The 27252-nt window shown below is 38.5% G+C and overlaps 1 protein-coding gene across 5 annotated transcripts in view; it reads left to right on the top strand.

The window, feature by feature from the left end:
• The window catches only part of vps13b (vacuolar protein sorting 13 homolog B), a 283913-nt gene that overhangs the window by 32523 nt on the left and 224138 nt on the right, over nucleotides 1-27252 (top strand). For all 5 annotated transcript variants that reach the window (XR_003840835.1, XM_029503627.1, XM_029503624.1 and 2 more), the window contains 9 exons: nucleotides 346-620; nucleotides 3366-3461; nucleotides 4862-4984; nucleotides 5318-5455; nucleotides 8314-8401; nucleotides 10553-10738; nucleotides 13704-13873; nucleotides 15437-15631; nucleotides 19190-19314. Coding sequence is in view for 4 of the 5 variants with exons in the window: in XM_029503627.1 (XP_029359487.1) it covers nucleotides 346-620; nucleotides 3366-3461; nucleotides 4862-4984; nucleotides 5318-5455; nucleotides 8314-8401; nucleotides 10553-10738; nucleotides 13704-13873; nucleotides 15437-15631; nucleotides 19190-19314 (1396 nt within the window). In the remaining variant the exon portion in view is untranslated. The remainder of the gene's footprint in view (nucleotides 1-345; nucleotides 621-3365; nucleotides 3462-4861; nucleotides 4985-5317; nucleotides 5456-8313; nucleotides 8402-10552; nucleotides 10739-13703; nucleotides 13874-15436; nucleotides 15632-19189; nucleotides 19315-27252) is intronic.

The raw sequence follows: 27252 nt of genomic DNA, 5'->3' as shown, positions 1-27252 counted from the left end.
CCTGAAGGCATTGACAAATTAATTTAAAATCCTGAATTGGGCACATGCACTTCCATAATCAACGCTTTACTCTGATCAACCACTTTTTTGGCAACACTGCAGTGTGTAAATGTAACAATTTCTTTCTTGAACGATAACCCACTGTTTTTTGCAGAATCTTAATTTAGGAAAATAAAACAAATTTGAAGTACATTTACAGTGTTTACAGTAGATCTCAATACGTTTGAAAAATATTTATTTTAGAATTAAAAAAAAAACAAAAACATGAATTCTTCATTATTTATCATTGAGTACAGGGACCTAATTGCTTTTATTAGCATTAATTAAGATTTCTTTCTTCTTAAGGTGTGGATATGGATATGGAAAACCAGGGCTCCAGCCAGTACTCCAGCACAGACTTCTACATACAGTCTTTGAGTTCTGAGGAGGCAGACCAGAGCTGGGTTTCCTGGGCTTGGTCATTTGTCCCAGCCATTGTGGGTACAGAGGAGGAAAATGAAGAAGGGCTCTACAATCAGAGAGAGACAGGAGGCATCTCCAACAGCCCCCAAAGACACACACACAAAGATTCCATTGTTTCCATAGGCTTCTACTGCACCAAAGCTTCTGTCACATTTAAGGTAAATTATCTTTCTTTCTTTCTTTTTTCTTGTGCAACTACCTTTTGACATGACATTTAATTTCTATTTATTTGCAATTATCAAAGCCATGATCAGCTTTCTGTCAGATAACATGCAGAATGCTCAAAAATGGATGAGATAGTACTTAAATTTCAGCAGGGCTTTATAGCTGGAATTATTTATTGATGATTTCCCATAAATAAATAAATTAGCAAGAGACAAAAGTAATTTTGTCTCTTGCTAATTTATCAACAAAACATCACATTGCAACATGCAACAAACATCACATTGATGGTGGCGATGAATAGGCAGATATTTTTAATGTGTCTATTGTGAAATACTTGGTAGGTCATACATTTTGTTAGGATATTTTACGAATAAAAATATTTGGTGTTGATTTATTTATCCTTATATACTGGTGATTTATTTTGAGACTTAATGGACATTTTGATTCTCAGGAATTTTCACTCCTCTTTGTCCCTGTATGGAGTACATGGAAGGGTTGTCCTACCACTAAATGGTGTCTTGGGTCAAGTTAATGTCTTAAACATTATACCTGGTATGATGACTATACAAAAATGGATCCTAAACTTTAATCCTGACTACTCACACTCAGAATAGTTGGAATTCATCTGCATTTCTTCTCAAGTTCAGGCTGTTCAGATCACATTACTGTGTGTGTGTGTGTGTGTGTGTGTGTGTGTGTGTGTGTGTGTGTGTGTGTGTGTGTGTGTGTGTGTGTGTGTGTGTGTGTGTGTGTGTGTGTGTGTGTGTGTGTGTGTGTGTGTGTGTGTGAGAGATCAGTGAAGCGTAGGTATGTCTCAGCACAAACAGACCTTGGTGCTTTTCTAATAATGTTTAAATTGTTCCTGCATTGTTTGAGTTCTTTTAATCAATTAATTGCCTCTCATCTGGAGTAATTGCAGACAGCTGAAAGGATGGTTTTTTAAATGTTCTTGTTGCTTTCCTACAAGGAAGCCTTTAGTTTTAGGGAATTTCATGTCTTTGAACAACCACTGCTTGAACCTGAGTTTGACATGCACGTGAAATCAGAGAGGTATTTTTAGATTGCTGACGCATTAGTCCGCAGATCTGTTTGATCAGATAAATTGGCAGTGCAGTCTAATCACTTTTACACACATAATGCATAGTTTAGCACTGACCGTTTGTTCCCCTTTTCATTTTTGCACAGCTGCCAAATTCATATTGCTTTGCCAGATTTAATGCCATATTTTGTTTTGAGAAACATTGTAGTTTTATTTTTGGTATTTTCATTTATTTTAATAAAGTGTTTTCATAATTTTACACTGTGTCATATATCTGAGAAAACGACATAAAGATAAATGATCCCAATAGTCCCATCCAACATTATAACGTTTTCAAGATGCTTCATAAAGAATCATCTGATTTGCGTTGGACTTGCCTGAATGGCCTGAAATATGATGAAGGAGAAGTAGCAGGGAAGGTGGTAGCAACAGCATCTCTATTAGTTACTGGTGATATTAAGCATTAGTCTTGGAATTCGAACACTATGCTGCTTTTATTTGTTCTTCGCTGTGTTTCAGGCTGACGGATACTCAGAAATGCCCCATGCAATGCCAAGGTGACTGTATTGTTATTGGGATAAACTCCCCCCTGCCAAAAAAAAAAAATAATAATAATAATTGGGTCTGTCTTGACTCAGAGCTTTTTAGTGCCAATATAAAATGATAACATTGGAACACTTCTTGGTCAGCTACATTAATTGTTGTTGCTCACTGCTGCTCCCAGGAAAATGCTAGTTGAGGTGGGGTGGTCCATGCATGTGAGGAAACCATCAGAATTGAATGAGGGAAGGGAGTTTTGGTGAGAGAGTCTGCTCCACCACTAGGAATAATAAGGCACAGCTGCCTGTTGCTTTGCACCTGCTTCCTGTGTTAAAGTTGAATGGGTTGGGGCCTGCACATTTCTGCTCTACAACCACAGTTTTTTGACCTCGAATCTCAAAAGCCCCACAGCTATGCACCCCTCTCTACCCGGTTAGCCAGTTTTGACCACTCAGTCAGTCTTCCTACACAGAATTAGTTATCCAATGAACAAATCCTAGTCTTTTATTAAGAATCTCTTGTGTATTATAATTTCCCTCTTTGCATCTTGAGTTCTTAAGTCATCCAATAGAGCCAGAGAGGGCCTCCCCTTAAAATCAGAGAGGGACTGTATGTCATTTGTTCCAATTAATGTCTTTTGCCCTAGTCCAAACTTGGAAGAGAAAACAACCCAAAAGTCCCAAAACTGGTATCCAGTCTGATCGTTTGGATGTTTTTGTTTCTTGTTTTAAGCATTACTTTTTAGGGCCACATTACCCATTACATCCCAAGACTTGTGGACCGACACGCACACCCAAACACAAACAGAATTTTTCTTGCAGTGTTTCGCTTTTTGTAGCATCTGTAATGTTGCTGTTACTTCCATCCAAAAAAATAAAAAATTTAATTTCCCTCATCTTTCATTATTAGGGGACAAATTCTTCACCATACTCCAGCAATTTTGCTCACTTTTTGATTTTGATCTGACTTCATCTGACTTCATGATTCTTAAATACATAATATTCTTGGAGGCCAAAGCCGCACAAACCCTTCACTGTTTGTGCTTACAGCGGTTGATGTTGAATGTGAATAGTAACAGCTTCTCCAGCTTTTTGTTATTTCAGTCTATTGTGATCATTCTCAATCTTTAATGAAGTGGTGTCTCTCTCTTCTGCCTCAGCTCACAGAGACCCATTCAGAGAGCAACTACTATAGTCCCCAGAAGGTCAAGTCCAGAGAGGTCATGTGCCTGGAACAACAGGGAATTACTATTGAAGTAAGTCTCACTGCTTAATCTCTCTCAGGAAATATATAATTTTTAATGAGGCTGAAATTGATGTATTAACTTGAGTCTAATAATCCTTTAGTAAAATTTGTGGTGATAATTAACAAATTGTCTGTATGTGTTTACTTTTAACTAACTAGGCAAGGAAGCTGCATATTCAGTCCAGATAGTAGAAATTCTTACCTTGTCATGTCATATTAGAAATGATTGTTTTAGCGAAACTGTGGGCCACAACATTAATGAAGATAATGAATCTCATTTTTGTGAAAACAATCTAAAAGTTGTAGCAACAGATTTAACTGGTGACATATAATTTTACTAATCCGAGAAGCAGTGGTGTTTTTCACCATGGCTAGAACAGGTCAATAAATATCTGTCCCTGTCCATCCTTTTCATCCTCCATTATTATGATCTACTTCTTTTCTTTCTTAGAAAGGTTCATCTTAATTCCCTCCCTCAGTACTTTTACGAAGGCCCTCCAGGTTACTAATCTCTGGCCTTCTGTGAGCACAGTGGAATCTGTATTTGAGTTGAGCTCAAGTCTGATCATTTCCGTATTTCCCCCATGGTGTAGAAAATATTTTTAAACCTTTTTCTCTGATTACCTGGTTGGAATCGGAAAGGGGTTTTCTGCTCTAAAGCTTTCTACCAGATGTGAGAATTCTGAGTGATTTCCAATTCCAATTTCTGTAATTTATGCTTTTGCTGGAAGAGAGAGAAGGCAGTCTGAACTGGGACCAAAACTGAGAGCATTGAAAGGCAAAGAGATGGCTAGTAAAACAGGGAAAACTAAGCCTTGTAATTATTTTGTGGTCAAATGTAAAGGTTTATTGGATTGCTCTCTGTTTAGCCGTCTGCTGGGTAAAGCAAAGACATGGTGGGTGAGGGACAACCACACCTCCATGGTTATAGGAACTGCTGGAGTGCTACCACATGTATACACCGCTCTTAATAGAAAATTGAAACTGTCTACTGCCGCCCTTTTTATCACAATGACAAGAGGCCACAAAGCGAAGCGATGTCATGATGGTAGAACCTTGTTTGTGATGAGACCACAATAAATAGTCTTGAACTGTCATTAATTTCACAGTTTATATTGTTATTGTAATGTAAAAGGGTAATGCCGACACACGACACGACACAATTTTTGTTTAGTGTTGTGCCATCAGTAACGTCATCCTTGGTGTTCTCATTAGAGAGGAAGAGGTTCTGAAACTGCTGCTTTCTCATTCTGTTAAGTTTTAACTTACCTCACACTGTCATGCTTAACCCTCCCCTAAAATTTCTTTACCATACAGTAGTCAAGTCAGTTAATATTTATTTTATTTAATTGATACTTTTCCTGTTTAAAAGGAACAGGTTAAAGTTTCTTCCTTCGGTCTTTATCCCAGGTGCTGATGATGGGGGAGCCCTTCTTTGATTGTCAGATTGGCTTTGTGGGCTGCCGTGCTCTGTGCCTGAAAGGTATCATGGGAGTACGGGACTTTGAGGAAAACCTGAACCGAAATGAGGAGGTAAAAACATGATTAAAAATGGATAATTGAAGTGAGAAAGAGGACTTAAAACCTAGGGAAAGTGTTTACTGGCACCTAAAACACAATTCTTTTGCTTCTGCAGAGCACTATTCCAACAACATTGTAAACATTTGCTCATATCAAGAACAGCGCCTTGATTGACTGTGCTAACTAACTTGTATTTTTAACGGGTTATTCATATTTTTTATGTAGTACAAGTGGGAATGTTGTGGTTGTTTTTTTGTTTTTTTTAATGCACTTTGTAAATTGTTTCCTTAAAAAAAAAAAGAGCATATTCTCATTGGTCTGTGCTTTTTACTCATGTCTCTTTAGGATGCAGTATTCTTCAGCTGTGGGGACAGTTTGAGCAGTAAAGGAATGACTTATCTTACCAACTCTCTCTTTGACTACCGCAGTCCAGAGAACAACGGAGTTAGAGCTGAGTTCATCCTTGATGCTGCCAGTCACAAGGTCACTAAATGAGATTCCAGATTCTATACTTAACAATGTCCCTATACGCAATACTACGCAACACTACTTATGTGTTTGAGTTTGTAAAATCGCAGTTATATTAATTTCCAGTTTTTCAATCACTAATTCTAAATTAATAAATTCTAAATAAATCCATTGTCTGAAAACAATTCTAAATATGTGAGATGAGAGTGGCTCTAGAAGTTGTATCCAATAAAACACTGTATATTTGACAACAGGAGGAAAGCAAACAGGTAGGCTGAAAACAGCTGATATTAGACAGTGGTTCCAAAGTAATGTCTTCTTAAAAAAACAAAACAAAAAACAATTATGTTGCTCACACACAGTTCAGTCATCTAATAGACTTTCACCTAGTCTTGTTTTCAGAGGTTTTACTACAGGGTATTAAAAAAAGAAGTGATAGAGACTAAAACATATGGCAAAAATTAAGCAGCCTGTTTCAAGACAGACCAACAATCAACTCAGCACAAAGCTCACAGCTGGGCAGACGAGCCTACACAATGCAACATACTTATTTGATCAACAAAAATAACAGAGGGAAAAGAATTTTTTTAATTGTGTTAATTTTTCTGGTTACGGGAATAGCACCTTCCAATGACACACTGGATTTCATCACTAAACAAAATATCTGAAATCTAGGATGTCAAGTTGCTTTTACTGAAGTTCCATTTCTGTCAAAAAGAAAGAAAAAAAAGAGGTTTCCTAACAGAGATAAATGTGGATATGGCATTTAAGTGGGGGTGGCATACTAAAGCACACACTAATTACTTTACTGAGAGTTTATCTTGGTCAGTAAACAACAATCCCACATAATTGCACATGCATTTCTTTAGATTTTATTTGAAAAAGCTTCAGCACATTGCAGTATTAAGTATTGTCTAGTGCCTTTGATTTTTAATAAAATGTTTTCATTTCTAACTCAGTAATTTCCATTGTGAACAAATCATTATATTTCAAATCATTACCATTTGAATGTTTTTGTCAGTCACCAGCTGTTGACTGTAGTAATGCTGCTATCTATGTAATAGTGTTAAAACCAGTTTTCTTGAAAAGTCTCAACTCACTTCATAGCCTTGCAGCTCCTATGTTGACTCTGCTAAAAAAGCTCATGACCCTCAATGAAGCAATTGTTTGGACTACCAGCCATCCATCTACTCATACTTGATAGAAGAGTCAAAGGTTTAGTGGTACTTCATTAGCAGTTTTGAAACCAGCTAATGGCTTTGATCCAAAAGCATGCCAGAGCCATTAGATATCCCCTAATAAATATTAGTCATTAACCCGCCTACCTGATAAGGTTCAATTGAAATCTGTTTAGAGAAGCAGTTGGTAAGTCTTGGGTGGAGATGTTAACTTTGTATGTGTGAGGTAGCTCATTTTGTCTGTTTCTTCACTTATTCCACAGGGTTTATCATTGGTTTCTTTTGCAGTCAAAAAATAAAAACATATTGTTTTTGTTTTGTTCAGTAGATTTCAACCTGGGGGCAAATGAATTATTTTTGTGTAACCATACACTTACAAACCTCCAGGCACACAATAAGGTAATAGTCCTTTTTACACTTTTTGAGTATATTTATTAAATTGTTAAAAAACAGTCAATATTATAAGAACATATAAAATTATTCTGATTTAAAAAAAAAAAAAAAGAAAAAAGAAAAAAGGTTTATTCAAAATGCACTTTGAATAAACAAGTTTCCCAAGATTTTCTTTGTCAACTTGTTCCATATCTTCAGGGATCTGACTGCAAAAGTTTGGCTTGGGAACAGAAAAAAGATCTCTGCCTGAAGATTTCAGGCTAGTGCTGGTTCATATGTGACTAAGAGACCAGCCACATTTTAATATTCCCGAAAATATTTACATATAATTTTAGCGTGTACAAACTACAGTCCCAGTCCAATAAATTCTTTTAGTCTTCAGTCTTTTCAGTCTTTTAGTTGATAAGATACATATTTCCTGTGGCATACATCCAGGCGCCAACCGACTGAGGAAACCTTCACCTTATTTTAGTAAAACGTTGTTACTCAAAGAAGATGCGTGATATGCGTGATGCGTGACTTCCATATGCTCCGTGAAGTTTTAAGAAAATAGAAGGTTCTGTTAATGTGTGGTAAAGTATCACTTTTAATTTTAGGTCTTGTTGTTGCAGGTATGAATCTCAAGCAATGGTTGGTATTTCTGGAGTTCCAGTTTCCTGGAATGCCAAGGGTTTTTCAAATGAATTTTTGATTAGATGCCTGAAATAAAGTATCTCAACACAATCTTATAACAATTTCATGATTTATTACCATTTTTTTCCCCCATTTCCTTTTGTGTCTTTAAAAACACAGTTGCTTATAAGCAGCTAAAGTACTGTAGACTACAGAGGTTGTCAGTGACAAACACATCACAAAACATTAAAACGGATCTACCCTTTACAACATTGTTGTGCTTTCAATTGTGCTATTGCAAACTATTACTTTTATTTCACTTCAAAAGTTTTTTTAATTTTCAAAAATTCTAAAAGATTTTTTTTTTTTTTTAAACACAGAGCTTATTTCCTGCAAGTATCCAAAAGTCCCTTTTTCTTTAGGGAACTAGGGTGACCACCACTTTGTTGGCCTACAAGAATATATCATGGTTGGTGGAAGTCTTCGTAGTACAAAATGTCAGTAATGTTGACCAATAGAAAATTATATCCGGCTTGTAGATCTCACCCACCCCACCCCACGTCTCAATAACGCTTTATCTTTGATTTGACCCCATAGCCATATCCACCATGACCCCAGTCACTGAAGCTTCATCAGCTTGTTTGCTTCCTTAATGCTGAATGTTTACCTAACTCCACTTTTGTTTGACAGGAGACCTACACGGAGATAGCGGGCATGCAGCGCTTTGGTGCTTTCTACATGGATTATCTCTACACAATGGAGAACAGCAGTGGCAAAGGTATTGTCTAATTCATTCCTCCTCACAGAGCATGTTTACTCACCTTGCCACCTCTTCTCTTTCTTTATATCTGTCATGTTCTCCTGTTCGCTCCTCTTTTTTTTTTTTTTTTTTTTCTTTCTTCAATCTAATTCTCTCGCTTGCTCCCCTTGTCTTTCTCTCTCTTTTCTCCTTTCTTTCAAACAAACCCCCTGGAGACTTAAAGAAAGAGCTTGTCTTGTTTGAGCCATAGCCACCTGGTCCTTGACCCTTCCTGTCCTCACTCTCACCCCAAACTTACCTGGAGGGCAGCTGTCAAAAGTGTTTAGTCTGTGCTGACACGTATTTGAGTTTCTTTCTCCCCGCTGCTTGTTGAAACACTGTTTCCCCCGTCTCTTTACCTGTAAGCTGTTGAGAAAGTGGATAGGCTCCTCTTGCCTAATTAGGTGTCACTCTTCCTGGTAGAAGCCTAAAGACGAGCAGGATTTCTCATTCCTCAGCCTCAGCCCTCAAGAATGTTTATTCAACTCTGAAAGATCTGAAGCTCCCATTAAGAGATAAAGCCTTCTCTTTCAGTTTGAAATTTTAGATTTGGCCCACAAATGTCTCTGTGCTTTTTTGAGTGTGGTGTTTGAGCATTTTATTTAAATCATACTGGAAAGCTCTAAGTATGACAGTGACACCTGACTGACATTCACAGCTTCTGAGGCGCTCCAGTTAATGGGGAAAAAATCTGATTAAGCCTAGATAAAGTGAAACCCCATATGGGGTCTAATGCAAAAGTATATTAGGATAGCCCTGAATTTAATGTTCCATGAATGTTATGCAAATAAGGTGATGATCATGCTTCATAGAGTAGAACTGGTCAGTTATACAGAAGAAATTTATGATGATACAACCCATATTTTTTTTAATAACCCAAAAAAGTGTATTTTTGATCCCATTCGGTGACATGAATAGTCACCTGTGCTGTTTCACTTGCACCCTCTTTTTCCTGTATTATTTTACCTCCCTCTGCTTGTCATGCTCTCTGACTAGTCTATTGTTTCCTCTTGTTTTCAGCTACAGATAGTAATCTAAATTAAAAACAACATTGATACTGTCATCCTCACATGTCAAAGTCATTTTTGACAGCAGGTCTCTTCTACTGTGGGATGGTTGCAGTTACCCTTGACAGTTGGAATGCTTGTCTTTTTCAGTATTTCTCCTCTTCTCAGATGTGGATCAGATCCAGTGTTAACCAAACAAATAATTCTACATTGCCACAGAATTAATATAAACTTTGAGTTAACTGAAAAACTAACCCATCAAGGCCATGCATACCACCGACCTCACATTAAAATAACTCCTAAGATTAAACTTTTTAAAATTTTGGAAAATTAATTGTCTAAATCCTGGCTAATATCCTCCTCATTCTGCTGATCATTTGAACTGCAGCCATATGGTTGATATTAGGCTAATCCCTTACAGCCAAATCTCACTCAAGAAGGGAAGGGTAAGTGGCATTGCTCGTTGCCCTTTATAAATCTCTAAAATTCAGAGAGAGTTTCCATGTCCATCGTCCAGCCCTTTCAGCTAAAAATGTTAAATTCTTAGTGTTGACTCTCGGAGCTATAAGAATGTGTAGTGCAGTGGTGGAATGTAATGGGAATAAAGCAACTTGTGACCCTTTGTCCTCTTCCTCCCTTACTGCCATTCATCCACCCCCTTCTTTTATTTTTAATTTCTCTTTTTTATTACCGAGGAGCTGAGTCTTTTAAGTGGACCTCTGGAACAGGGGCCTGCGATGAATGAAGGGACAGCTGTGTGAGAGAAGTGGACATTTGGAATATTCATCATTCCAGTGGTTCACAGCAATGTGATCTGCTCCCTGCTGCAGCATTACTACACCACTGCCATCTTTGCTTGCGTTTGAAGCAAATGGATGAAGGCATTCCATACTTTAAAAAATTAAAAAATTAGACATTGGGAAAATGTCTTTCTGAACATTTATGGAAAAACACACAGATCTATTCATGAAAGGTCAAACTTGATATGTTTACTGTGCTTTCGTACTTTGAAAATTGATCTAAAAAATACTGGAAAGTTGTTAAATTTGATTGACTGATAGAATCATCCTTTAGATTGTAATAGAACTTACTATGTACTCTGTATGCATGTTTGCATTCACAGACTCCCAGGACATCTCCATGGTGAGTATGGAGGAGGCAGTGCCTAGTGTTCAAGAAACATCCATCAAGAGACTGGTAGTGGGACCTCTGGACATCAGGCTGCACAGCAGTACTGTCCACCGATTACTCAAGATGGTCACCTGTGCCATGGACCATGAGTACGAACCCTATTGCAAACCACAGCGAGGTCAGATATCTCCTTCTCATTTTTGTTATTCTATCTGTTTCACTGGCCTAACTTTATCAGCTAATAGGTAGCATGCAGTTGTTTACTGCACTCCCTATGCCCAGCTTAGTTTACACTCAAGTCTCAATCAGACTCCCTCCATTTTGCCTGTGATCACAAACTGCAACGATCTGCACTTTACAGTACTCTCATCACAGTGTTATTTCATTGCACAACCCATCTTTCAACACACAGCTGTACATGAAAGTAGTGACCTTTTGGACCACACGAGGGAGGTTAAGCCAAACACCTTTTGTTAGTGCTCGTCCCTGCACAGCTATTGGTGAGCTCATCCTGGGGTTGTTGTGAAAGAACATGGAATGTGTGTCTGTGTGTAATATCTGTAGCAATAACTCATTTTTGCGAAATGATAACATCCGTAGGTTTCGGTTGTTTCATCATCTGTGATAGATAATAGATGATGGGACAATAATGATCGAGCTTTTGAGTGAAACTGGGTAGGTCAGTATGTTTCTTCATGTTTCTATATGGTTCTGTGATCTCTTAATTACTAGAAAGGCTCAGCAGAGAAAGATCCGTGGGAGGTGATTGAGAAATTTAAAGTATATAAAAGAAGACACCAAGGTAGCAATTGCGTATGTTGTAGTGAAATCGCACATGCGTTACATAAATCCTTTCCTCTCCTCAGATAAATATTGCCTTGTGCATTTAGTGAGCCCATTGAGCACATCTGACATTATATTGCAATATATGTTGATACATTTGGGAATATTTTCTCCTTGATTATGTAGAGCTGTGTTTCCTTTTGCAACAAGCTTATTTATTGCTACTTGGTCTTCCCCACAATTCAACAGTAAGTTTCATCTGTTCAAAAATATTTTCTCAGGAATAGTGCTGAGTGTTTTGTTTTTTTTTTTTTTTTTTTTCTTCTTCTTCTTTTCCCCCCCTATTTCTTTACAACCTTAAAACGTGGTTTCATTGATTTGACTGTAGGTTTGATAACCCTAACCCTCCACAGCGATTAGTGTGCGTTGTTGAAAATAGTAATAGGGATGGAAATAGGACCAGCTTTTAGGACAAAGTTTGAAATGAATGAAGCTAATTCCAAATGGTTTATTCACTCTTTGTATTGTAGCACAGGATTATTACCGTTTTAGAGTTGAAAAAGTTATTCATCACTAAATCAGTTGGTATATAAATCGTTCAAAACAAATGTCTTTAATTTGAGTGCAGACTTAGGTTTAACCAGCCAAGTTTGCATTAATATAAATTTTTTTTCTACATTAAGAGATCTATCGCTTGGTTAAGACTTCTCTGTCGGATGTTCTTGATTTTGTCGAGTCTGCAAATGGTTTTGGTGGCTGCTGGTCTATGCTTCAGTTTTGGCTTCATGAGGACAGTGCTTCTGTGCGTGCCAGAAGAGAAGCAGAGGTCACGAGGTCAAAGACATGACTGTCTTTCTACTCATCCCTCTTCCTCTCTGGTCCTATTCATACACTACTTGCCAAGAGCCCAGAAGCCAAATTGTCTATAATGTGGATTTTGCTCTATTTAAAGCACTTGCAAATTAAGTTGTTTTCATGTCTGTAATGTTTTTTTTAAATTTGTATTAATCGCATAAGAACAATAATAGGGAAAAATAATGTTATGTTTATTATTTAATCTGAAGTGGTATTCAACCCATCTTTTAATTTGTTTAAATTATCTTTTCATCTAATTTGTGTTCTTTGTGTGTTTCAATGGATGTTCTTTCATGTAATGTTGCGCCCCTCTGTGCGAGGTGTGAGCTATAATTTGAAAGCTGACTGTGGATATTGACTTGAGCACTGGTATATGATAAGATTGGACATGGCAGTGCCAGCTGAACCTGATGTTGGCTGTGGCGGTAGGCCAAATAGTGAAACAGCTTTGGGATCAAGTTCACAGCCCACCTTAGAGCTGGGAATGTAGCCCAACAGAACATTTACTGAACTGAAACAAGTCTTGTCCTGGGACTAGAGCCATGGCCCTTTACTAATAAAGGGCTCAGGTTTTAGCTTGACCTCAGTCCCTGGACATGGTTTAGTGGTTTATTGCTCTGGTCACTCCTTACTTTTTCAAGCACTGACCTTGCTAGCCTCTATTCCTCATTGACTTAGTTTGCTTAATTTTCTGCCTTCCCGGATGTTTCTGGTTATTGATTGAATGAATGGTTTTATGAGAGAGTTTAAAAACAAAGCTACTGGGAAACGGCCACTGTAATGAATATCTCTTGAAGATGCCAGCACTTTCATAGCGGTTGTTTATTTTGTGTGTGAGGTGGTGGTTTTTGTTGGAAAAGACCTTTTTTATTGTTTTATTGCTGCAGGCATAGAGGAGAGGCACCCACTCAAAGTAATTGGTTTGCTTTCCAGCTAAACTCTTTCTCTGTAAAACAATCTTTAGTTTCTTAAATCCAAATGTCCCACTCCCTCACTTTTTACACATAATATTCCACAGATTGCACACTTGTGGTTAGATTCACTTGTTTAAAACAAAAAAAACTATTTATTTTTGTAGTTGTATGATGAATCTTACCTGTGGAATTTTTCCTTCACCTTTGCAATTTGTCATGGTATTCATTCTGAAGCAAACATTTTTAAATTTCTGTGCTGGCAACAGGTTAAGGTTGGCAACAGCCAAGCACACCTTGTTGTTGTGAATGCATCTTCTCAGTAAGGATGAACTAATTACAATTTGGCGTTCAAAGGTTAGGGCGACAGTTACTTCACAAAACACACTGCTGGCCATACATCAAGAGCCCACTCATGAATCACGATACAATCGATCACAACATTATGTTGTTAAGACAATTTGTATCTTTAATATGAAACAATGTTCTGCAAAAACCAATTTTAGGGTATTTCCTGCAGCTTGGCTGTTGAACAAACCTATACAGCAATGGTGTGGTAATTTTAATTGTTTTGTTTTATGAATATCTTTGTAGAGGTGATTCAGGAGAGTCATCGTCCAGCTACTGCAGAAGAGATATCAAGCTTGGAGGAATTCATTCCAAACAGACTCACTTGTCTCACTCTGCTCCAAGTCTCAGTGACTGTCTCCATGGCAGAGTTTAACCTCCTTCAAACACTTATGCCTGTCATTATGGGTGGAAAGGTAATCTACACAGACTTGCTTTATTCTAAATAACCCCCTGATTCTTGTTATATTTCCAATCAGTCTTTTTTTAGGTATTATTTTAAGTGTGATTGGTGGGTTAACAAGCTATTATCTTTTGTATTGCAGGCTGTTTAGCATTAGCGGTTTACTTAGCATTCGTGCCTTTGTCAACCATTGTTGTATTCAGAAGGCAAAAGGTTAGCATACATCCTCTCCTCAGTGTGATTACTTCAAGGCAAACTGGGCAGTATAGAGACTTGGTATTGCCAAATGATAAGACAGTTTGATTGGGTCAGGGATTTCTGATTACAATGTGAACTAGAACAAAATAAAATAAGCCATAAAAATCCAAGAAAACGAGTTGTTTTGCTCTCTGCCACTGGCAGCAGCTCTTGGCAAGTAAATATAAGAAGTTTGATGTTGAACTCAACATTTTTTTTGATCTGGTAAGAAATGTTGAGATGTGAATGCAAATTTTGGCTGTGTAGCAATAGCAATATTTACAAAGGGTGCTTCAGCATAAAAATCTGCAGGTACTTTGAATAGGGAGCAAATTACTAGCTAGCTAGGATTTTAACAATTTTTTGAGAAGAGAAGAAAAAAAATCATAAATGTCAATACTGCGCTATAAAACTTACAACAGGATTCAAATGTTATTTTAATATTTAAATATATTACATATCTTAAAAAGAATAACCATAATATTCTATCTTGTATGATGGGAAAAAGTGATTTCATAGCATTCTAATGATATTTTGTTCAGGAGTGATATAAAATCAAGTAAAATTAATTTTATGTGTATGATAAATTTTGTAAAATAGAAGCTTAGGCATCAACCTGCTCTTAACTCTAGGTTTTTTTCTACTCTCTTGTTTATACCTTCTTTTGCTCAAACCACTGCTTATTCTCCCAAAACAGTCTAATTGAGTCGTATTATAGAAATTTTGTATAATTGAACAAATATTGATGGTGCATTTATATCATACAGTTGTTTGGGGACTAACATTTCACCAACCCCGCTAGCTTTGGATTTTCCTGACAGAAAATGTTTCTAACTTAAGATGACAGCTAGTAATAGTGCCATATGCAGAATAAACTGGCTGTAAAGATTGAATGGATAGGTAGTTAGATAGGGAGCTAAAATTTTAATTCCATTACATTTTGATACTTTGTTTTAATCTCTGGTTTAGTTCGTGTTTCGTCTCCACGCCAGAAAGAAGATGAGGCGGTGCCTGCAACTATTTGTGAATATTCAGCAAGTTGGGCGAAAGCAGGCTTATCAGGCTTAGGTCTGCACTAATATTGCCTTAATTTAAACTATAATGAGCAGTTTTAGATAATTAAAGAACTTTTTTGGCCTATTCATGCAAAGTTAGTCCTGGGAAGTCTCATATTGGAAATGAACATAATGGGTTCCCTTGAAAATTTTAACTTGTGAGATTAGATTGGCCTAAGCATGTGTAAGGAAGATCGATGTGGATATTTACAGAATAACAAGAGCAATTTGTCTGATACTTGTTTAATTTTTCGTCAAGTCTTCTCCTTTTTATATCTTGACAGGCTGTACCTGGGCCGGTCTGCGTGCCAGTGTTTCAGCCACTGCGCCCTCTACCGGCTGTACAGTTCAAGGTGGAAAGGGTGAATGTTGAACACACAGTGCCCATGTATGTTCCAGAGCTGGCAAGCATTGTCAGTAGTCTCAGCCAGCCCTCTGACAACCTCCTACATCACTGCTATGCACACCTCTACCTCAAGGTGAGAAGAACAGTTTTCTTTGGTGTAGTACTGATTCAAATGAAGAAAACCTCCCTTTCTTCACGTCTGTAAACCCCAGATGTCTTCCTGTAGACATTACACAAAGGGGACATGCCAAAATATGATTCCTTTGCATTAAATCATATTTTTCAATGAACTTAAGGAGTGTGCTGTGTGTGTGAGTAGCACTCAGATTGGAGCTGCATGCACCCTGACTGATCCTAAAAGACCTTAATTGTATAAAACAAACAAAACTTTTGTATCTATATGTATGTATCCCGTCATCTCAACACACACACACACAAATATGCATCCACTAATTTATACAGTATGGTTTTTGTCCACTATAGCCCAAACTGAGTAGGTCAGCTGCATGTCTATAGTCGTCAGTCCACCCTGAAATAACCCTAATGACCCTTTTAATGACCTTGATGACCCCTTTTTACTTGGTCATAAAAATCACAGCACTGAGCTCCCTGATGGAAACCAGTCCATCTCTGGTCTACCTCATGGTTTTCACAAAATACTGATAGGATGTTCCTGTGTTGGTTGCATAGTTTTGTCTTTGGTAGTATGAAGTGCAGAGGAAGAAATGTTATAGTTGACACAGTGTTAGCCAAAATTTTATGGGTCCTTACACGGGTGGAATGTTTGTTTAATACCCCTCTGTGCATACATGTGTTAATTGCAAAGTAGTAAGAAGTTAACATTGAAGTTCCTTTGAATGTGCCCTTCCATGTGTGTACATACTTGTCCTGTTAAATTTTAACATACACATCATTTTATTAATAAATAATTAGATAATTAATTATTTCAGTCATATCTGATGATTGCTCCACTGTGCCTTTCAAATTTACCTCTAAACTAGAAATTAAGGTGATCAACTTTGTATTAATAGTTTCACTTGAAGACTGAGATGTCCAATTAGGTAGATAGAGAGAAAGAGGCAGCTAACCACTTAGGAAGCCTGGATAAGAGATCTGGAGTCATTTGGGTTTGCCCACTCAAAATGTTTGCTGGATGTCATGCTTGTAGTCCTTATCACAGGGTCACTTCAGGGTTAACAGTCAGTTGGTCAGTGACCAAGGATCATTCTGGCCAATCATCTGATCAGCATCTGCATCTGTCAAGGTACTAATTCAACCTCTGGATTTTCACAGAGGGAACTTGTGACAGGGTGAAGGACATACTGGCCTCAATTCACCTAATTCAGGAAGTGATTTTAGACGGCTGTAAACTAAGGCTTATCTTAATCTGTGTTTTATTGACAGTGGTTGTCAGAGTTAAGTATCTGTCTTTTTACTTGCAATTATCCATTGTCTTACGTCTCAATGTTTCTAGACAAAAACTCAGTCAGTCAGTTTTATCAAGAAGTAAACTACAAAAGTAAATACACCTATTGGGTTTTTTTGTGCTCAGGTCTAGTGCTTGGTACATTTTCACTTGCAGGAATTCATATATACTGCAGTTGCATATTGGACAGCTGAGCCCCAGCCATTAGAATCTACCTTAAAATGAAATATAAATTACATGATTATCATGTGGGCAGCATGGCGACCTAGTGGTTAGTGCTGTTGCCATACAAGAAGATTACGGGTTCTGTTCCCAGCCTGGGGCCTTTGTGTGTGGAGTTTGCATGTTCTCCCAGTGCTTGTGAGTTTCCTCCAGGTACATTGGTTTCCACCCAACATCCAAAGATATACATGTCTAGGTTGATGACTCTAAATGGTCCTGTAGGTCTGAGTGTGAGTGGTTGTGATGGACTGATGACCTGTCCAGGGTGTACCCTGCTCTTACCCTGTGAAACGGATAAGCGATAAAAGATGAATGAATGAATAAATATCATGTTTAAATCTTGTGATAATCTGGACCTCATCAAGCTGATTACGTGTTGTGAAATCAGCTGCTACTGACTGTACCCAAAATCTTGGCTAAAGACCAAAGTTGACTGAGCCGGTGGCTGCTCCTAAGCTCTGAAATAGTCTGCCACGCTACATCAGCACGGCTGACTCCATTGAGGTTTTAAAATCCTTTTTAACAATGCACCTCTTCTCTCAGAATTTTAATTGAGCAGGCCATTTTTGTATGTTTATTTCATATTTGTATTTTGTTGCACTACACTTTGTTTTACTTAAGTTCATTACTGTTCCACCGACACAGTAATACAAACAAACGTTGAGTTGAGTGACTGTGCTGTTGACTATGAAACAACATCAGGGCTACTTAATTTCAAGCTGATCCCACAGTTTTAGTAATCAACTTAGCTAGCGTCTTCAAAGTCATTTTGAAAATCTAAATTTGTACACCTGCTAGTGAACAGTACAAAATGTGTTTCAGACTCAGACATATCTATAGTCATTGCAGTGGTTGTGTCATACTGTTCAATCAAAATATTAATACAAAACCCCTGCAGCTGTCAGTATTCATTTAATGTGTATACAGTGTACATGGGGTATTTCAGCATTTGCTGTCAGCTCATAAAATGGGTTGGCAGCTATTTGAATAGTAAATGACAATAAAGAGGGATAGAAAATATGATCTGAAATTATATAACTGTTTTGTTTTAATGATGACTATGCTTTTTTTGCATGTATTGCAAGTATTGCATACATGAATGTATTTCAAAAATACAAAGGCTTTACTTCTTTCAACTCGTGCAATGTAAACGAACCTATCTTAAGAAATAAAAAGACATTTTACAGATGTATTTAATGTCTTACAATAGGGGTGAAAATATTTAATGGTCTTGCTCACGTGTTTTGAAAGTTGAGTTAGAATTGATTTGGGAGTGGCCAACCCCAGTATGTAGAATAGATAGTAAATATGAATCATTTTCAGAATATCATCTTACTGTCATGGTGTTGTTTTGAGCAGTGGATGAACTATATAAACATTACTGTGAGAAAATGTTTTGTTTTTGTGATCTGACATACAAGAAATATGCCAAACTGGAAATTACATCACATTTAGGGGAATTTTCATTTTTGATTTCATATTAACCACATGAAGAAACCTGAGCAAAATGGTGAATATTGAGATCAAGTCTTGGTCGGCTGGTTTAAAAAAAAAAAAAACAAAAACAAAAAAAAAAACAAATATTGAAAGTTTTATTATCAAACTAAAGCAATACAACTATAGGAAATACATAATTACATTTACAACATGCTTTGGTGCAAATGTTTCTCACTCTCATCATTGAGGGACTTGGTCTTTTTTTTAGTTATAAAAAAACTGAGAGTGACAAAAAGAAGAAAAATATAAACTTTCCAGACAAGGAGCAGAAATTCAGATAAACTGCACACAAATTGGGAGCGACGAGCTGAGGATATAATGGGGAAAAACCCATGTGGGAAAAACCAAAAGGTGTGTGTATCATGGTAAAGATTGTATGTATCCCACATGGCTGCATTACTATGATGTTTTCTTGTGTATTTTTTTTCTGGGGCGGATGCATTTTCAGCTTTTTCATGTGGAATTGGTTAATTTATAAATGGTGAATTTCAGTCTCTGCTTTCTCCCTCTGTCTTCTCTTTCTTACCGTGTGGTCTGCCTTTCCAGGTGTTTGGATTCCAGGCAGGCTTGACATGCCAGGATAGCACAGGGGTCTTTTTGCCTCTCATCCACATCATCCCCTCCTTCAGCACAGCATTTTCTGGAAAGCAGATTCAGTTGGCTCCGTACTGGTGAGTTTGTAACACTTTTTAACGCATTTGAGTGGACAAGCAAGACCTCTTTGGTTAATAGGGTAAACAGTAGTTGTAGAGACATATCTTATAGATAAAGTATGAAAAGGAAAAAAAAGATGTGGGAAAATAAAATAAAGTCAAGGGTCTGTCAGAGGAGTCTCTTCTGATGGCAGCTGGCAGCAATGACTTCCACAGTAGAGGTGATGAAGTCCCTTAAAGTAGTCTGTAATTTGAGCATTGGGTTAAAGAAGGGATCTGCCATGTTCTCTATAATGATGTTGGTTTGTTCCTCATTACTAAACCTAATGAACACCAGGGGCTCCAAGTCCCGAGCACAGAGTCAGTCTGGGTGTCCCAAATGACAGTGTAATAATACATTTTATTTAAAGGCACCTTTCTAGACACTCAAGGTCACTGTACAGCATATAAAAACATCAGTGCAGATTTAAAAACAGCAGCAATAAAATTAAGAATAAAAAACAACAGAAAGAGGCAGAGAAATGAAATTAAATACGATAAGCAGTCTTGAACAGATGGGTTTTGAGATGTGATTTGAATTGTGTGAAAGAGTCAATGTTTCTAAGTTGGGGTGGTAATGAGTTCCAGAGACAGGGAGCAGAGCGGCTGAATTCTCTGCTCCCCATGGTGGTGAGATGGGTGGAGGGGACAGACAGTTGAATGGAGGAAGAGGATCTTAGGGTTCGGGAGGGAATGGGGACGTGGAGGAGATCAGACAGATAAGGGGGGCGACGTTGTGGATGGCCTTGAATGTAAGCAGGAGGACTTTGAATTGGATGCGGGACTGAACCGGGAGTCAGTGGAGCTGTTGGAGGACAGGAGTGATGTGGTGGATGGAGGGGGTCCGAGTTATGGTGCGGGCAGCTGAATTCTGGACCAGTTGAAGTTTGTGGAGGGATTTATGAGGGAGGCCGAAGAGGAGGGAGTTGCAATAGTCCAAGCGGGAGGTGACGAGGCTGTGCACAAGGATGGCGACAGTGTGGGGGTTAAGGGAGGGTCGGAGGCAATTGATGTTTAGTAGATGGAAATAGGCAGACTGGGTGATGTTAGTGATGTGGGATTGAAAAGATAGTGTGCTGTCCAGGATGACACCCAGGCTCATAACTTGGGGGGAAGGTGAAAAAGTGGAGTTGTCAATAGTGAGAAAAGCTGTCGGTTTTGGATAAGGTGGATTTGGTGCCAATGAGGAGAACCTCTGTGTTATTACTGTTTAGTTTAAGGAAGTTTTGGGTGAACCAGATTTTTATTTCAGAGATGCAGTCAGTGTGGGAGGTGGATTGGAGAGAGGATGAGTGTGAGGTAGTGAGGTAGAGCTGGGTGTCATCAGCATAGCATTGGAAATAAATGTTGAATTTGTGAAAGATATTGCCGAGGGGAAGGAGGTAGATCATGAAGAGTAGAGCAGGGAGGAGGAGTAGGCTTTGACAAGTTGTGTGGGGAGGGGGTCCAGTTAGCAGGTGGATGGCTTGGATTTCTGGATGAGTTCTGAGAGAGTGGGGAGATGGAAGGAGGACAATGGGCGTGTGGACGGGTGAAAGTCGGCTGAGAAGCTGAGGTGGGGGATTGATCCAAGGTGCTCATGGATGTTCTTGATTTTTTATTTTTTTTTTTCTCTCCCCCCCTCTCAGTGAAAAATGACTTAATGGAGTTGTAGAAGGATGTTGTGAAGAAGTGAGAAGGGAGTGAGTCCTGGGGTTGGGTGATAATGTTTAGTCGGGAGAACAGTGACTTGGGGTTTCCTTTATTGGAAGTGTAGTATTCTGCTTTCCATCATGCGTTTGATTTTTGTGTGCATGTTTGGCTATCTCTACACAAGTGTAGAGAGTGTGTGTGTTGGATGTCAGGTCCATATAGTGTACAAAGAGTAGACTATTGCAACCTCTTGTCACTAGTGCATCATTTAAAGTGACAGATGAGCCGTTTCCTCAGTGGTCAGTAGGGGAAACGTTGAAAGACAGTGTCATCAGGTAACAACTGCAGTTGTTTCTCAGATGATTTGAAACACAAGAAGAGGAAATAAGACAATGGATGGTGTCTAAGGAGGTGCTAAAACATATTGCCATATCGATGTCCTTGCACCAGACAGAGATTGAGTCATTGGGACTATCCCCTTGAGAGGGTTGGTTAGGAGTTGAAGACAGCACAAAACAACTTTGTAACACAGCTGGTTGATAGAGCAACAAATTGACTGTCTTAGATTAAAGGAAAAATATTTCTCCCCCTCATCCACTACATAACTGTGTACAGTAGTCATTTAGGAAGCTCTTTATGTACACACATATGCACACACAGAAAAGCATCAGATCTTGGCTCCGTTCATTAGCTTGGATGTAAACATGTCTAAGAGCTGCACATAGTTTTAACAGTTTTTGGCTTCTTCTGGCAAACAATGTATCTATTGTATAGTATAGTTAACTGACTGAACAGGGAAACACAGAATCTTCAGGGGCAGGTAAGCCTGTCTGTAGATGGAGTGTGATTCCCTCTGCTCCCTGCTCTCACTAAGAGAATTCTAGCTGCTTGTTTGATCTCCACTCCCCCCTTTTCCTGCCCTACCTGCCTCATATAGTGGGTTCAGATGTCAAAAGGATGTTATTTTTCTTTCTGACAATCAGTAGATGTGTCTACATAGAGCGTTCCAGATCAATGCCCTCCTGTGGCTTTTCTTGCAGTCTGGAACCAGTCCTCAAAAATAACACACCAAACCTATCCCACAGGCACAATGACACATTAAGAAAGTGCGGGGTTATTCTTTGTTGTTGAACAGATGTTAGATTGCATGGTGGCATTGTCATCAAACCTTAAAATAGATGATTATTTTCCTATCACGAATCTGTTGAAATTAATAATTTCCATTTAATCTAATTGTCCTAATCCCCAGGTGAAATTTACCTCAATGCTTCTAACTCTTTGATGAACAGGTAGCTGTTAGAAAAACCTCTGTTATGTTAGAAAATGTAAGAAGAGCTTCAAACCTTTCTGTCTCTTTCCTGTACATGATAATGGAAGTGGGTGTATTGTGTAGGTTTCTGGGTTGTGAACCTGTCATTTCAGAATGACTCATATTTGACCCTTTCTGTCTATGAGAAGGTATGGCCGTCTTTCTTCCTGACCTGTGTGTTACTTCAATCAAAATCAAATTAACACAACCTGACAGTTTGACCTTGGAAGAATGATGATCAGCAGGTTTGTCAGAAACCAGACAATAGCTCTGAGGAATATTAACGAGAAAGAGTGGTCTCTGTGTCAAGCAGCAATGATAATGAGTGAAAATTAATATATTGAACTGTGACCTTCTAATATTTGCTATCGCAAGTTAGTTGTGTTCTGCGTGCATGTGGATCAAACCTCAGCTCTATTCAAAGAGTACAGCTCATAATTTCAATTGATTTCATTCTGAGTGTGTTTGTAGCCATCGCATTCCCTTCCATGTAGAATTCACAACATCACAGAATATATTTAATGGATAGTTGTAAGACAGACAGATAGTTCCTCTCCAAAAGCTGCAAGTGGAGCCTCAGAGTGACACATCAGGTCATGGGAGCAGCCAAAAGATGAACTCCACCAGGTGGTAGCATTTAATTTGACTGTACTGATGTTTGTTTTGGGACTGCTTCTTAGTGTTGACGTAACTCCAACAATACCCCTTTCCAAGATGTTCTGTCCTCTGAGCAGACACTGAGTAGAGCTATACATGTTTTTCCAGTTTTAAAGAAATATGAAAGAAAGTGAAAGGCCTCAATGAAGGTGCAGGAGAGCAAAACCACAGCCGTCTTCAGATACTTTGCCAGTCTTCAGTAGTTTCTCTTTGCAGGCTCCTGGATCAGTCTTTCCATTAGCAGTACAAAAGGTAGTTTAAGATTAGTTTCACTCTGGACTCAATTAAAAGAGTGCTGTGACTGACAGAGAAGAGGGTTTTGGAGTTGGGAAGTACAGAAGGTGATGTAATATGCACACATTTTGTATCCCTCACTTCTGTTCTACCCTCCACTCTCTTATTCTCTCAAACACAAACGCATACGCCAACATTTCTTTCATTGTGTAGCCATATCGTGCTTAAGTGAGCCTTTATAACTGCCAGGTGATCATGGGGGATTTGGAGAGGCATTCAACGTCTGTGAAGACCCAGCACCTCTCCTGATGAGTTGGCCACAGTATACTATAGCTCATGTTTCCTTCAGTCTCACCACAAAAGCTCCTGCTTCTCACAGTGGGCAACAAGGGGCCTTCACAAGGGAAAGTATTCTGCCTTTACATCTTCCTCTTGCCAGCTTTTACTGGGCATTTGGTAAATGTGTGTGAGAAATTGGATTTATTCAGTGAGATTGATATATCTTTGTTTCCTCAGATTTTAAACTAAATGAAATTTGGAGAAAAGGGTAATTATTTCATAATCAATTACACACTCTGGTTTTGTGCAGATTTTGAAAGAGTAAAACAGCTTTATCAAGCTTATATATTGCCAATAGATTTCTAGGTTGGACTGGACAAGACTTATCTGATATTCCCCAAAGTCCCCGAGATCTTCTGTAAATCTAGAGTTTTTCCAGACAGTAATACTGGTAACAGAAATGCCTGCAAAACTGCCTTAAATACTGGATTGGGTATTAGGGAGGTACACAATTCAATGCACCAATATGATGCAATTTGTAAAAGTTGTTTTCCTCCGAAACAATTGCTAGCTTTGCTAGCATGATATCACCAACGTAACAGTATTTTACACTAGCAAAGTACCTCAAGTAAAAAGGCAACAGTAAGTTTATTCCTACTGTTTTTAACCCATAAGTGTAGGTTCACTTGTTCACGTTTTACTAGATGCTAGGCTATTGTGTATATGTGAAGATTGAATTTTAGCATCACTAACTTTTCTCATTCTAAAATCTATTTTGGGTATATTCTATCATGAAGTAGCCAAGCAGCCATTTGATTAACAAAAATCCAAAATCCTCATGAATCAATCTTCTTTTCCAGTGAATTAAAGTGCTGCTGAGATGCGCCAATCTGTACTTATGCTTAATGAAAAGCAATGTATAGGGCCACTAACTCCTCAGGGACTCTACAAAGCCTCAATTGGTCTGGCTGTTAAACTGTTATCCCAGATTAAATCATTGCCTGCAGAGGGAAGGAGGCAACATTAGTGGGGTGATTCCAATAGTTTAACCTGCATTGATCTCTTCAAACCCCAACTTCAGTCTCACTCAGAGGCATTCACACACATGGACTCACACCATATTATATTCATTATAATTCACAAGCTGGGGCTCACCAACAAACCAGCAACAGTCCTGTGTGGCTTGTTGCATTGCAGGCCATAATTTAGCCCCACGCCAGCTTTTATGTGTCGTTTTTAGCAGCCCCTGTTCCACACTCAGCTATTTCTGAGGGGATAATTTCTTTAAGCATGTGGCATTACAGGTGCATGTTATATAGCCACAAAATGCTGACTTGCTTTGTAAATGTATCTGAATAGAAAAGAATGTCAGTTTTCCCTTGATATCCAATTATTGGTTTAACTCTTTTAGAGCGTCAATGGTTGGTTCATTTTTTTAGCACCACCTGTAGGATTTTTTTATGTGAAGTTTAGAAGTCCATTACCATGTCTGGACCAGTAGTCTAGACTCTTGTGATTTATGAATGCTTCTTCAGGCATCTGAGGCATGAGGCTTCTGGTGTGATTGTAATGCCTCATTACTCCTGTTCATAGTTAGTCATAGCAGGCTGCTCCTGGTCTGTGTCTTAAAGCACAGCCAAGAACAGGAGGACAAATGCTTTTTGTGTCCTTCTGTAGGGAGCCACAGGGAAGTCAAATTTACCAAATGTACATGAACAGCTTTCATTGTTGAAAACATTGACTGTTCCATTTTGGCAGGCAATAGCATCAACAAGTTGAATTGATCTAATGATTTTAGCCACTCTAAACTGATTTGGGTGTGGCTGCTGGATGGAAAAGTTCATTTCTGTGCACTGAGAGTGCATTTATGACATATGAAAAAGCTTGTGTATGGTACCACACAGATTATGCACCAATTGTTTTGCCCTTCACCTTAAAATTTTGACTGGTTGTGACATTTATGATCAAGTAATGGTTTGTATTACTCATCCAACAGGTCTGTGCAGCTAGGGTTAAAGCTTCGCAGCTTAGTGCTGTTACACTGAAAGATAATTGAATGACCTTGAGCAACTGTGTGGTTGCTGTGGTTCAGTGGCCATACAAGCAGCAGCGTACTCAAGCCAAGGTGTAGACCCTACACTGTTCTTTAGGGAACATGGTTATGTTTACAGAAAGAAAAAAAAAAGTTTACATGGTTTAACTAATTGGATGTAGACACACACTGTAACAAGTAGGATTTCTGTATTAACAGGTGTATATTAAAAGCCCAGAATGGTACATGATGTAATATTGTTCCACTTTTCGTGTTGAAGCTCAGGAGTGCAAAGGACTGTGAGCTGCAAGGTAAAACATCATATTTTATGTGGCACAGTATTTTGGCCAACATTGTGGTAAAGATTTTTTCTCCTCTACATCTGGTGTCGGACAGTTTAATTTTGTTTTATGACTGACAGATATCAATGGATGTATTGAGGTGCCTCATAATAAGGAAATGGCATCAGTAAATGCAACCGTTGTGCTCTCAGTGATTGACATCTCAGTTCTTATGGAAGCTTCTAAGAGTTTCCTTTTTCCATTGAACAGCTCACTCTTATGCAGTAGTCATTGCTGCAGAAGCTGTATACTCATTTGGTAGTTTAAATCAACTGGGTTTTCATTCAGCCCTTAAGTATAAATATATCATTTTTTAAAAACAAATTGATCATATTATCCAATAATATCTTTTGATTTTTAACTAAGCCATAAGATGTACTTGACTGCACTGGCCAAGTCAAGACAGTGGTTTTACAAGGAGCTGTACATGTTTTTAGTCAACTGAAAGTCTCTATTAATGCCTGATTTAGTCATCTTAAGCATTGAAGCTTGAGGGAAGGAAAACAGTGGGAAATGGGGAAGGGTAGCTGGATTATCAGCTCTGAGTGGATTATCCACTCATCCATCCCATCTACTGTGGTGTGCATTCCACTGTCCTATCCTTCCCACTCAGCCTCAGTGCTGCACCAACGGTCCCTAGACACAAGCCCATCGATTTTTCACTGCTGAAGAAAGAAATCTGCAGTCTATAATCAAGTACAGGAAATAATGTCACAACAGTATTTTATATGGCAACTTCGAGGGAATGAAAACTGAAATCTGCTTTCTTGCTTTGAATGACCATCTGTGTGAAGGTCAAAGGCCTTGTGAGAACAATACTGAGGACAATTAATCTGGATGAAAATAACGGACGGCCAGTGCTTTTGTTAAGTGCTGCAGTTGTACTTAGGACATCAGGATTTAAACGCCTACAGCAAAATCTGCAAGTATCCATGTGACATTAGGTCTACCATCTCCTGACAGATCTCCTATCTCTCTATCCTTATAGGGAACCACATGTTCTCCACAGCTGGACATGTTAGGCAGAGGCAGGAAGCTACATGTACACACAGATACACCACTATACGCACACACGCACGCACGCACGCACGCACGCATACATACACAGGCCTCATGATGTGTTTTCCTTTAGCGTCTGATGAACCACGTCATTGCCATTTTCTCGCCTTCCAGTCTGCAGCTGTCTGCACAACTTGATTAAAACATTTCTTTTAGTAATCCCTGTGTAATGAAGCCCTCTCCTGAGAATGGATCCGTGTGTGTGAGTGCGTGTGTGTGTGCGTGTGAGAGAGAGAGTGAGAAGTTGTGCACATATGTGTGTTTTGCATCAGGGTTGCTCCAGATGGAAAGCGGACGGTGACTCTCTGTGTGTCAGAGGGACTGAAGTGTTTCTTTCTATGAAAAGTTTGGTCTGTTCAGGACTGATGACTGAA

This window comes from Echeneis naucrates, chromosome 6, assembly GCF_900963305.1.
Source record: "Echeneis naucrates chromosome 6, fEcheNa1.1, whole genome shotgun sequence".
Lineage (NCBI taxonomy): Eukaryota > Metazoa > Chordata > Actinopteri > Carangiformes > Echeneidae > Echeneis > Echeneis naucrates.
Note: the sequence above shows the minus strand (reverse complement) of the source record. Positions and strands in the feature narration are given on the sequence as shown.